The following is a 13,856-nucleotide window of genomic DNA, read 5'->3' as shown; positions in this document are numbered from 1 at the left end:
AAGCTCCCCTGTCCTCCCTTGATAATTGACTTATCACTATATTCATGCGAGGAAAATATGCGCTGTGTTTAATATTAAATTTGTTAGATAAACCCTTTTAGAAAGGAAATTGAGTGTATTAGCCACTTATCACCTATATTCCGGTTGTGATTAATACCCCCCTCACCCCCCCCCGAACAGAATCGTTAAAAACGATTTGTAGGAAAAAATCGGCGCGTACATGCATGCACAAGTCACGCATGCGCACTGGTGCCCGCGCAAAGCTTCATGGTCATTGTAGTCTTTCTCGGGGTAAACCCAACGTATTTGACTGCTACTCTTGTCCGGTGGCAACCCTACCCCCCCCCCCCCCCCCGGGGTCGGCCGGTCCACAAGAATATTGTCAATATTAAACCGGTCTGCAGTGCAAAAAAGGGTGGGGACCCCTGGATTACAAGGATAAGTGCCAGGAGTGAGATCAGTGGGGAGGGATGGGGTGGACGAATGGACAAGGGAGTCGTGTAGGGAGCAATCCCTGCGGAAAGCGAGGGGGGGGGCGGAGGGGAAGATGTGCTTAGTGGTGGGATCCCGTTGGAGGTGGCGGAAGTTACGGAGAATAATATGTTGGACCTGGAGGCTGGTGGGGTGGTTGGTGAGGACCAGGGGAACCCTATTCCCCTATTCCTAGTGCCTCCCCGCTCCAATCCCTCAGCCATGCATTTATCCTCCACCTCACTCTATTCCTATACTCATTGTGACATGGCATAGGCAGTAATCCCAAGATTACTACCTTTACATCCTGCTTTTCAGCTTGCTTCCTAGCTCCTTATAGTCTGTTTTCAGGACCTCCTCCCTTTTCCTTGGAATTTCATTTCAAAGAATGCTGTTCCCATGCACCCACTGCCTTGGAGTGATTCAGTATGCATACAGGCCCCTTGGCTCATCATGTCAACCATCAAGTACCATCCATGCTAATTCTGTTTACCAGTACTTGCTTCATGAAGTTCAAGTTCAAGTTTAATTATCATTTAATCATGCATGAATATAGCCAAATGAAACAGCATTGCTCCAGGGCCAAGGTGCAAAACAGATTACCAACAGAACACAGCACATATTGCTCATATGTCTACAATTTTGGAAAAACATAGTTACAAAGAAACAAATAATATAGCCAAAGTCCCTGAGTAACATGGCGGTAGATTGTCCAGCTTGTTTTTCCACTGAGTGAACACCAGAGGGCAACACCATCACCAGCCCCCAACCTAAGCACACAATCCAGTGCGCCCAGCGAGGCTTCTCTCACACCGCCTTGAATCTCCTCTTTGGTGACTGTAACAGACGAAATCATGGCTTCAACCTAGTCTTTGCGTCAAACTAGGCAACACAGGTCCCCTGCCATCGGTATTGTCAATGAACTAGAGAACTGGGCTTGCGTTACCAATGAACAGTACGTTACCAATGTCCAACAGGGTCTTATGATCAGAAGAAAAACGTCCAGGACAATCGCTTGCTCGGTTTGTCAGATCACGCACCATCTCAGTGCAACAGTATGCAACAACAGAACAATGGTACCCAATAAGTCCAGCTCCATCGCTTTCGAGCAACTCGCAGATGGGATAGTCCTGCAGTATCCAGAAGTGAGTTTGATCATGGGAGAGACTTACAAAATGGACAAATGCACCTTTAATTAGACTTCTATACCTCATAGTCTATATACCTTCATAGTCTACTATACTTGAATGTTCTGAGAGATCATAGATCTGTTATGGTTAGTGGTTAAGAAGGCATATAGTGTGCTGGCCATTAATAGTCGGGGGATTGAGTTCAAGAGCCACAAGGTAATGTTATAGCTCTATAAAACTCTGCTCAGACCACACTTGGGGATTATGTTCACTTCTGGTTGCCTCATTATGGGAAGGATGTATAAGTGTTAGAGAAGGTACAGAAGAGATTTATCAGGATCCTGCCTGGATTAGAGAGCACATCTCACGAGGTAGGGTTGAGCAAGATAGGGCTTTTATCTTTGGAGCGAAGGAGGATATGAGGCTACCTGTAAGGTATATAAGATTTTTTAGAGACATGGATAGTGTGGACAACCATCACCTTTTTCACAGGGCATTAAGTGGCCAATACCAGAGAACATCTGTTTAGGGTGAGTGGAGAAAAGTTTCTGAGAGATGTCAAAGGGATTTCTTTTTTTAGAAAAAAAAAAGGTGTTGGTTACTTGGAAAGCACTACCTGGGTACTGGTTGAGGCTGATAAAACAGGGACTTTTAAGTGACTCTTAGAAAGGCAAGTGGATATAGGAAAATTGGAAGGTTGTGTCGGAAGGAAGGGTTACATTGATCATAGAATAGGGTTATATAGACTGGCACAAAACCATGGCCTTGAAGGTTCTGTACTGTGCTGTACTGGAGTATGTGGATTGAGTATTGGTCTCTACAGCCAGAGTGGACCTAACCTGAGGACCCACCAATAGACAACTTCATAGGAGAAGGCCAGACTCATCTCGAGTGATTGCACTACTACAGCTGTTCTATGTACCTGCCTCTATCATCCCAGACACTGCATTCTAGGTTCCAAACATTTGGGTGAAAAATTTCTTCCCCAGATTCCATCTAAACCATTTTCCCCTTAGCACAAGCCTGTTAAAAGTTGTATTGTGAAAAGTATCCATGTAGTTAACCCATGATTTTATTTCTGATTTTCAGCATTTGCTGGTCTTTTTGTTTTGATTTTCTGTTGATATTTAGCTATTGGTTGTAAAAATGCCGTGGGTGAAGTCTCCCTCACTGGGTCCATGTCTCTCTCCCTCACCAGGTTCCACTGTGTCTCCTGGCAGTCCATTCCCCAGTCCCAGTCTCTCAGCCATTCCAGCTTCAGGTACATTGGTTAAAGTTGGCCTTCTCAGTCAAGCACTGATTTATTGCATCTCTTACCTCTTCCCTATTCCCACCTCTGCCATTCACCCCTCCCTTCTCCATCCTTTCCTCTTCTTTCACTACCTCCACAGACCCTTCCCCTCCCTCTTCCACTGCTATTCCCTCCCCCCACCTAAATCTCCTTGCCTAGACTTCCACAAGAAGTCTACAAGATGGCGGTATGCCTAGACGCAGTGGCCACTTTGGCTCTAAACAATGGTAAAATTTGCTTGTCCTGTTCCTCTTTTCTAATGGAACACTGCTGAATATTAAGAATTTTAAAATCTGCAACTTTAACCTCACGAGCAAGTGGAACAGCGAAGGTGCTGTGCAGTTGCACACTAACATGGGCTTTCGCTCCATGGTCTACAACATCTACTCCAGGAAGTTGCTATTGGAATCAGTGTGCTTGAATGTAGAAACGCAGTAAGTGCAACAGCATTAAAGTGAGACTTAAAGTGGATTCCTGCAGGCCTTCATACCTGTCGATTCTACTTGCTTGCGTTCGATCTTTGGAAAATAATTTGGATTACCGGAGTCTTCACCTGAACCAGTGGGAGATGAGGGACTGTTGCACACTTGTCCTGACAGAAATGTGGCTTCAAGACCATTCTGGACTTGTCAATCCTGCTAGAAGTCTTTCGGGTGGACAGAAATGCTGCGATCCTTGGAGGATACCTGTGTGTTTGCATCCACAGACTCCATCAGCACAGGGTTGTGTGCTTATCCTTCTGCTTTGCTCACTTTACATTGTGTGGCTAAGCACAACTCCAATGCCATACTTAAATTTGCTAATGATGTAGCTGCCAGAAGCCAAATTAAAGGTGGTGACAAATCAGCATTTAGGAGGGAGATTGCAAACCTGGTTGAGTGTTGCCTCAACAACTTCTAACTCAATGTTTGCAGGACCCAGGAGCTGATTACTGACTTCATGAGGAGGAAGTCAGAGGTCCATGAGACAGTCCTCGCAGGGAATCAGTGGTGGAGAGAGTCAGCAACTCCCAATTCCTCAGTGTTATTATTTCAGAAGATCTATCCTGGGTCTAACACATAAGTGCAATTACGAAGAAAGCATAGTTTGCAAAGATGTGGCATGACATCTAAAACTTAGGCAAACCCTTATAGATGCGTGGTGAAGGGTATGTTGACTAGGTGCATTACAGCCTGGTATGGAAACATAAATGCCCATGAATGGAAAAATCTTGCAAAAACTAGTGGATACTGTCCAGTCCATCACAGGTAAAGCCCTCCCCACCATTGAGCACATGTACACAATCGTTGTCGCAAGGAGGCATCATCCGTTGTCAGGGAGCCCCACCGCCCAGGTCATGGTCTCCTCTTGTTGCTACCATTAGGAAGAAGGTACAGGAACCTCATGACTCGTACTATCAGGTTCAGGACAGTTATCACCCCTCAGCCATCAGGCTCTTGAACCAAAGGGGGCAACTTCATTCAACTTCACTTGCTGCATCTCTGAAATGTTCCCACAACCTATGGACTCTTCACCTCATGTTTTTGCTATTTATTGCTTATTTATTATTATTATTTCTTTTTTTTTCTTTTTGTATTTGCACAGTTTGATGTTCGTTGCACCTTGGTTATCTGCCATGTTGGTGTTGTCTTTCATTGATCCTATTATGGTTACTGGATTTATTGTGTATACCTGCAAGAAAATGAATCTCAGGATTGCATATAGTGACGTATGTTTCTGTACTTTGATAATAAGTTTACCTTGTGAATCAGTAAGAAATGGTGTAGGAATGCCTCGGTAGCGAAGCCCCACTGCTCACTGCAAATAGAGCTTTTAATGGTGGCATGAACATAAAGCAGTACAGCACAGTACAGTAAAGCCTTTTGTGCCAAACCAACTAAATAGTAAATTAAATAAAAACTGATCCCTGTCCCTATCTCTCCACCTTCCTGATATTCATATGCCTATCTAAATGTCTCTCAGAAGCCTCTTTTATCAAATTAAATAAGATCAAGTTTAATTATCATTAAACCATGCATGGGTACAGCTGAACGAAACAGTGTTCCTCTGGAGCCAAGGTGCAAAACATTCACAGAGCATTCAAAATAGTGAGCAAGAAGAAACATAATCACTCAAAAAACATACATATATAGTCCAAAATCCTGTCCCACAAATTTATGGTACAGTCTCCGGGCAGCATGCAGACGCACACAATCTACCCTGTCTTTCCATCGATCAAACACTGGGGGGCAGCACTGACGTGGAGGCCAGCCGTCAACTGAGCTCAGATGCTACTCTGGTCTGCAGCAGTAGGCAAGCCCGCAGCTTGAGGAGAAGAGTTGGAGGTTGGAGGAATAACACTTTATATTCCGTCTGGGTAGTCTCCAACCTGATGGCATGAATATTGACTTCTCTAACTTCTGCTAATGCCCCACCTCCCCCTTGTACCCCATCCGTTATTTATTTATATACACACATTCTTTCTCTCTCTCTCCTTTTTCACCCTCTGTCCCTCTGACTATACCCCTTGCCCATCCTCTGGGTTCCCCCCCCCTCCCCCTTTTCCTTCTCCCTGGGCCTCCTGTCCCATGATCCTCATATCCCTTTTGCCAATCAACTGTCCAGCTCTTGGCTCTATCCCTCCCCCTCCTGTCTTCTCCTATCATTTTGGATCTCCCCTCTCCCTCCCACTTTCAAATCTCTTACTAGCTCTTCCTTCAGTTAGTCCTGACGAAGGGTCTCGGTCTGAAATGTCGACTGTACCTCTTCCAAGAGATGCTGCCTGGCCTGCTGCGTTCACCAGCAACTTTGATGTGTGTTGCCCGCAGCTTGAGGCCTAGACCTCATTACAACAGAGGCAATGCAGCTCGCATGTCATCAACTTATTCACCAGATTCACCAGCTGCGTAAGTCTAGGGAAGGCAATCTCTGGCTCCACCAAACATGTAAGATTGAGGCACAAGCCCACCCCAAAACCCCTGTTTCTGTTGATACTGCATGATTCGTTACCCTGTTTCAAATAAGTACCACAAAATCGCGTCCACTATATTCTGAAGTGGGAATGTGAACAGCCAGAGGTCATGGTGCATATTGGTACCAACGACATAGGTAAGGAAAAGGAGGAGGTCTTGAAAACAGGCTACAGGAGTTAAGAAAGAAGCTGAGAAGCAGGGCCTCAAAGGAGTAATCTCCGGATTGCTGCATGTGTTATGCGACAGCGAGTATAGGAATAGAATGAGTTCGAAGATAAATGCGTGGCTGAGGGATTGGAGCGGGGGGGTGGAGGGATTCAGATTTCTGGATCTTTGGGACCTCTTGGGACAGGTGTGATCTCTATAATAAGGATGAGTTGCACTTGATTCTGAAGGGGGTCAATATCATGGCAGGGAAGTTTGCGAAGGCTATTGGGGAGCATTTACACTAGAATTGCTGGGGGGGTGGGAACTGAACTAAAGAGATGGAAGAAGGGGCGGTTGGCTCACAAATAGAGAAGCTTGTAGGCAGTGTGAGAAGGAGAATAGACAGGTGATAGAGAAGGTACATGCTCAGACCGATGGTTTGAGATGTGTCTATTTTAATGCGAGGAGTATTGTGAATAGAGCGTAGATCAGTACTTGGAGCTATGATATTGCAGTCATTACAGAAACTTGGAAGGCTCAGGGGCAAGAATGGTTACATAGAGTGCCAGGCTTTATATATTTCAAAAAGGAACAGGGAGGGATGCAAAAGAGGTGGGGGCATGACACTGCTGATCAGAGACAGTGTCACGGCTTTAGAAAATGAGTAAGTCATGGAGGGATTGTCCATTGAGTCTCTGTGGTTGGCAGTTAGGAACAGGAAAGGGTCAGTAACTCTACTGAGTGCTTTTTATAGATCGAGGGACATCGAAGAGCAGATAGGGAGACAGATTCTGGAACAGTGCAATAATAACAGGGTTGTCGTGGTGGGAGATTTTAATTTCCCAAATATTCATTGATATCTTCCTAGAGCAGGGGTTTAGATGGGGTGGAGTTTGTTAGGTGTATTCAGGAAGGTTTCCTGACACAATATGTAGGTAAGCCTACAAGAGGAGAGGCTGTACTGATCTGGTATTGGAATATGAACCTGGTCAGATGTCGGGTCTCTCAGTGGGAGAACATTTTGAGATAGTGGTCACAATTCTGTCTCCTTTACCATAGCATTGGAGAGGGATAGGAACAGACAAGTCAGGAAAGTGTTTAATTGGAGTACGGGGAAATATGAAGCTATCAGGCAGGGTGTCTGCATAGGTACATTCTTATGTGTTCATCCATCGTCATCAATGAAGACCTCGACACCATGATGGTGTCGAGACTAGCGCTTGATTTGGATTTAAGTGAGGGAGAGTTGCGCAGCGTCAGCCTCACTCTCCCTTCCCAATTCCCATCTGGATCCAGTGGCAAGACAAGAGTCGAGATGGCTGGAGATGGGACTAGGCACAGTGGATGACCAGGACGTCTTCTGTGTCTAGTCGTGCTCTACGCGTTCCACGACACTTGCAGAGACTGCCTTCTTGACCGTTGGACCTTCCATTGGTCTCTTCCCCTCAGTCCACCGGAGCCTGTCTTCACATGCTGGGATAGATGACTCCCTATCTCACCAAGGGTTTGAGACCTGTCGGCTACCCTCACCTGGTTTAGCCAGCTTGTCGAAGCCATTGCCCGGGGTGTGGTCCCTGTCGCATGCAAACAGCTACAGGGAGCCACAGGTGAGAGCTGAGTGCCAGGTGGGGACCAAAGATGGACAAACCGCCTTGAAAAGGACGTGACGTGTTCCCCCACCAGAGGTGCTACCCCTCCCTGACATCCCATACACCCCAGGTACATTCTAATGAGACAGGGAAAGGATGGTAGAGTACAGGAATCGTAGTGTACAAAGGCCGTAGAAAATCTAGTCAAGAAGAAAAGCTTTACAAAAGGTTCAAAAAACTAGGTAATGATAGAGATCTAGGAAATTATAAGGCTAGCATGAAGGAACTTAAGAATGAAATTAGGAGAAGCAGAAGGTGCCATGAGGAGGCCTTGGCAAGCAGGATTAAGGGAAACCCCAAGGCATACAAGTATGTGAATAGCAAGTGGATAAGACGTGAGAGAATAGGGCCAATCAATTGTGACAGTGGAAAAGTGTGTATGGAACCAGAGGAGATAGCAGAGATACTTAATGAATAATTTGCTTCAATATTCGCTATGGGAAAGGACCTTGGCGATTGTAGGGATGACTTACAGTGGACTGAAAAGCTTGAGCATATAGACATTAAGAAAGAGGATGTGCTGGAGCTTTTGGAAAGCATCAAGTTGGATAAGTCACTGGGACTAGACGAGATATACCCCAGGCTACAATGGGAGGCAAGGGAAGAGATTGCTGAGCCTCTGGTAATGACCTTTGCATCATCAGTGGGGATGGGAGAAGTTCTGGAGGATTTGAGGGTTGCAGATGTTGTTCCCTTATTCAAGTTTGGGAGTAGATATAACCCAGGAAATTATAGACCAATGAGTCTTACTTCAGTGGTTGGTAAGTTGATGGAGAAGATCCTGAAAGGCAGGATTCCTGGACATTTGGAAAGGCATAATCTGATTAGGAATAGTCAGCATGTCTTTGTCAAAGGCAGGTCGTGCCTTACAAGCTTGAATGAATTTTTTGAGGATGTGACTGAACACATTGATAAAGGTAGAGCAGTAGATGTAGTGTATATGGATTTCAGCCTGGCATTTGATAAGGTACCCCCTGCATGGCTTATTGAGAAAGTAAGGAGGCATGGGATCCATGGGGACCTTGCTTTGTGGATCCAGAACTGGCTTGCCCACAGAAGGTAAAGTGTGGTTGTAGATGGGTCATATTCTGCATGGAGCTTGGTGACCAGTGGTGTGCCTCAGGGATCTGTTCTGGGACCCTTCTCCATGATTTTTATAAATGATCTGGATGAAGAAGTGGAGGGATGGGTTAGTAAATTTGCTGATGACACAAAGGTTGGGGGTGTTGTGAGTAGTGTGAAGGGCTGTCAGAGGTTACATGGGACATTGATAGGATGCAAAACTGGGCTAAGACGTGGCAGATGGAGTTCAGCCTAGATTAGCGTGAGGTGGTTCATTTTGGTAGGTCAAATGTGATGGCAGAATGTAGTATTAATGGGTAAGACTCTTGGCAGTTGGGAGGATCAAAGGGATCTTGGGGTCCATGTCCACAGGACACTCAAAGCTGCTGCGCAGGTTGACTGTGTAGTGAAGAAGGCATACGATTCATTGGCCTTCATCAACTGTTGGATTGAGTTCAAGAGCCGAGAGTAATGTTAAACTATATAGGATCCTGATCAGACCCCACTTGGAGTACTGTGCTCAGTTCTGGTCACTTCACTACAGGAAGGATGTGGAAACTCTAGGAAGGGTGCAGAGGAGACTTACAAGGATGTTGCCTGGATTGGGGAGCATGCCTTATGAGAATAGGTTGAGTGAATTCTGCCTTTTTCCTTGGAATGATGGAGGATGAATGGTGACCTGATAGAGGTGTATAAGATGATGAGAGGCATTCATTGTGTGGATAGTCAGAGACTTTTTCCTAGGGCTGAAATGGCTAGCACAAGAGGGCATAGTTTTAAGGTGCTTCGAAGTAGGTACAGAGGAGATGTCAGGGGTAATTTTTTTTAGGCAGAAAGTGGTGAGTGCGTGGAATGGGCTGCTGGCGACGGTGGTGGAGGCGGATACGATAGTGTCTTTTAAGAGACTCTTGGATAGGTACATGGAGCTTAGAAAATTAGAGTGCTATGGGTAACCCTCAGTAATTTCTAAAGAAAATACATGTTCAGCACAGCATTGTGGGCCGAAGGGCCTGTTTTGTGCTGTAGTTTTACCATGTTTCTGTGAACAAGCAGACAGTACACCGCATACAATTGAAAGATTTAACTTTATAATTCTTAATTTGAGTAAAGAGCTAGTAAAGAAAGGACAAAAAAAAAGGGCCCACTTTAATGAAACAGTCTAATAAGCACAAGTTAAAGCTCACTGTTTCCCCGTCGCCGATCCTCCTTCGATCTCATCCCGGGCTTTGTCGAATCACGGCCCCGCTCCAGATCGAATCTTGCGACCTCTCTGATGTCTTCTCTGTTCATCTCCTGTCAAAGAAAACTCCTTAGTCACCCTCACCAGAGAAACATCCCCTTAATCCGGCCAATTTAACTGGATGGCACACAATTCACCTATCTCTTATCTTTAACAGTAACCCAAGCAAGCAGCTTGCACAGAATAGCATAACAGTAAAAAAAAATGAACCAGAGCATTACATCTAGTTTTCAGAATATCCCTTAGTTTCCTTCTTAAATTGAAGTACCAAAATAGCCACTCACCACTCCTCCAGGATCTAACCTGTACCTAGAGAGGGCACGAAGATATTGGTCAAGGCCCCAGCAATCTCGTTTCAATAACCTGGAGAAAATCCCACCAGGCCCTGGGGACATCCACCTTTATTCTCATTAAGAGACCCAACACCCTTCCTCCTTGACCTCTAAACGCCATAACGTATTTATGCGCTCTGTGCTGATTTCTTGGTCCTCCATGTTCTTTTCTTTGGTAAATATCGAAGTAAAACTATTTAACTATTTATGGTTTTATTACTATTTAATTATGTATGGTGCAACTGTAACGATAACTAATTTCCCCCGGGATCAGTAAAGTATGACTATGACTGTGACTACTCATTAAGTGCAGGTCCTTCTATTTACTGAGGGAGTTCACAGCTGTTGTGATTATTGCGGCTGCAGGAACTCTAGGGTGCGATCTGCAACCTCAAAGCTATTCAACCCAATGGTGACCTCAATGATGCCAGCTTGACAACAGTTTCACCAAAGTTCTCCGAGCATGGAAGTTTTGCAACCTGAGGAGAGAACAAACTAGACCTGATTTATACCAATATTCATGGAGCCTGCAAGGCTCCACCCACCTCACCCCCTCCCTCGTTTAAACAAGTCAAACCAGTTCACAGGGAGATCAGGATCTGGCACGAAGGTGCCATGTCAGTGCTGCAGGACTGCTTCAAAAGCATGGACTGGAGGATATTCAGGGAGGTGGCTACATACTACCATCACATCAACATTGATGTATTTGTGGGATTGGTGACTGGCCACATAGGAGAGTGTAGTGAGTTCATTTTTGTGATTAAACACTATGCTGTCAGGGCAAACCAGAAATCATGGCTGACTGCAGAGGTTTGTGCACTGTTTTGAACTGAGATGCTGCCATGAGATTGGGGGCAGGGTGACTCTAAAGTCAGCAAGAGCCGAACTTTCCCATGCTATCAGGAAGGCAAAAATGAGTTTGCCCAGAAAATCCAAAGATACCTTTATGACACCAGGGATACACAGTGTATATGGCAAGGTATAAAAACCGTAACAGAATACGAGTCCACCCTGTGTATCAATGTCAGTGATGGCTGCCTTCCAGATCGGCTGAATGCTTTCTATGCAGGATTTCAGTTGAATGATGTGACATCGAGGAAAGGCCCCATTCTCCCTGAGGAACAGGCGCCCTGTCTGGCCGCAGGCAAGGTGATGAGGACCTTAGCCAGGGTAAACTAACATAAAGCTGCAGGGCTAGAGAACTTATCTGGTCAGATGCTGAGGGACTGTGCAGCTAACAGGTCCTAACATACGTCTTTAACGTCTCTCTGAAATAGTCCACTATTCCTGCCGGCTTTAAGGTAGCCATCATTATTCCGGTGTCACAATGGCAATGGTGACTGGCTTAAATGATTACTGCCCAGTGGCACTAATTTCAACAATTGTGAAATCAGTTGGTTTTTGTTCATATAAAATCCCATCTTCCAGCTACATTGAACCCTTTCCAGTTCACCTACTGCTCAAACCAGTCCGCTGAGGGTGTTATAGCCTTGACATTCCACTCCGTCATGTCCCGCCTAGAAAATGATGCCTCGTACTCCATGTTGTTGTTTCATCGACTTCAGCGCCGTGTTAACATTATCATCCATCAGAGTCTGGTGATTGAACTGTTTCAACACTCCTCTCTGTAACTGGGTCTTGGACTCTTGACAGAATGACCCCAGTCAGTCTGAGTTGGCAGCAACATCACGCTAAGCAGTGATGCCCCGCAGATTTGTGTCTCGGTCCATTGCTGTTCACACTGCTGACTCACGACTGCACTGCCAGATTCCACTCAAACCGCATCATCATGTTCACTGATGATGCTACAGTGGCTGGCCAGCATACTGAGAAGAGGTTGACAGGCTTGTCCAATGGTGCAAGAACATTATGTCCTTGACGTGGACATAATGGACGATCTAACCAGGACCCACAACACCACCTCACTAGGCAAGCAGGCACAGCAGCATCTGAGGAGATTGAGGCATGCAAGGCTCCTCGCCCCCATTCTAACAACTTTCTACAGGAGAACCTTCAAGAATGTCCTGTCTGCCTACATCATTGTATAGTACAGAAGCTGCAAGGCATTGGACCACAAGACCCTACAGAGGACAGTAAAAATTGCCTAGATAATCACTGGGGACTCCCTCCAACCTGTTTGTGACATTTACCAGAAGCATTGCAGACAAAGAGCCCACAGCATGGTTGAGGATCCCTACCACCCATCCCACAATCTGTCTGACCCACTACCATCAGGAAGCAGGTTCAGAAGCATTAGGACTAGGACTGGCAGACTGGCTAACAGCTTCTTCCCTCAGGTTGTTAGAATACCCTGCTACCACCAGTGTCTCGACACCTGTCAGCAAGCTGTTTACTGTACTGTTGACTGTTTACTGATGCTCTGCTTTACTCCATGCATTTTGAATTATACGTTATTAACTAACTTGTAATATAAATAGCTTCCCTTTCCCTTTTCTGCCATCCTTTTCCTTCAGCCCTCATCTTGTCAGCTGTCCCATCCTCAACTCTGCCTCCCTTGCCTTCTTCCTTTTCTTCCACCTCTGCCTCTCCCACCACCCCTCTTCCTTTTCTTCCTCTGCTTCACTTTCCTTGCCCCCAGTACCTGATCAGGCTGTGATAGTTTGTTTCTGTTTATGTCATACTCTATAGGTTTGAAGCCTGTGGGAATGTCGACTCCTCTCTTTTCTGCTGGGAGCCCTGCACACTACAGTGGGGTATCTCTGCCCACCACCCCCACCATGTCTGGACCCGAGGTTGTATTTTCTGGAAAACATAATGGGATTTGCATCTACTTCACTCGGATCTTGGGGTATGTGACTGAGCTGAGCTTGCACGAAAGGTTATAAAAAAAAGAGAAATTTTAGCTGATCACACGTCTTGTTTAGTAACCCCTTCTGGTAGCTGAGTTCCAAATTCGCAATACTTGTTGAGTGAAGTGATTGTTTTCCTCCCTCTCCTAATCCTCCCACTGCCATCTGTCCTTATTCTTTATGTAGAGAGTAGAGAAGTCTCTCATCTTTTGATCTGAATACTCTCTGAGCTCTTCCGTGTTTTTTAATGTTCTTTCAGGGCCCCTATTTGATTCTAGCTTCCTGAATTTCCATATGTTTGCTTCCTTTTTGACTCAATTTGCAACATCTCTCATCTTTCAAGGTTTCCAAACATTGCTATCCTTGTATTTCCTCCTATTGGAATGTGCCAGTGCTGAATTCAAATTGAAGTTGAAATTAATAGTCTTTTAAGCACGCACGTATCCTGATAAACAATAATAGTGTTCCTCAGGGGTCAGGGTGCTAAACAATCACCTACAGAACATACAGTCAAAAAATAAGAGTAGCTCAAGTCGCTGGGTGGCATACCTGAAGATTGATGACATTGTTCTGGAGCTTTGTTTCTGCAAGGACAAGCACACAGCAGATCCTGAGGCAGTCACAGTCAAAGGCAATTTAGCTTGTCTTCAGTGCACTGGCGAGCAGCACCAATAGGAGATCTGGCTGATCAGTGTACTGTACATGACTCCCACATGGCAGATGTGGACTTACTCAATTAGGGCTCAAGACAAGTGGAAGGAAATTTCTTCCCA

At 45.4% G+C, this 13,856-nt stretch overlaps 1 protein-coding gene across 4 annotated transcripts in view; it reads left to right on the top strand.

The window, feature by feature from the left end:
• nup155 (nucleoporin 155) overlaps positions 1-13,856 on the top strand; it is a 244,979-nt gene that overhangs the window by 131,398 nt on the left and 99,725 nt on the right. For 3 of the 4 annotated variants that reach the window (XM_072257446.1, XM_072257449.1, XM_072257448.1), the window contains 2 exons: positions 2,800-2,862; positions 12,923-13,082. In XM_072257446.1, the coding sequence (XP_072113547.1) occupies positions 2,800-2,862; positions 12,923-13,082 (223 nt within the window). The remainder of the gene's footprint in view (positions 1-2,799; positions 2,863-12,922; positions 13,083-13,856) is intronic. The other variant, XM_072257447.1, reaches the window with a different exon arrangement.

The sequence above is a fragment of the Mobula birostris genome, chromosome 5 (assembly GCF_030028105.1).
Source record: "Mobula birostris isolate sMobBir1 chromosome 5, sMobBir1.hap1, whole genome shotgun sequence".
NCBI classification, from domain to species: domain Eukaryota; kingdom Metazoa; phylum Chordata; class Chondrichthyes; order Myliobatiformes; family Myliobatidae; genus Mobula; species Mobula birostris.
The sequence above is the reverse complement of the archived record's forward strand: the minus strand, read 5'-3'. Positions and strand labels throughout refer to the sequence as shown.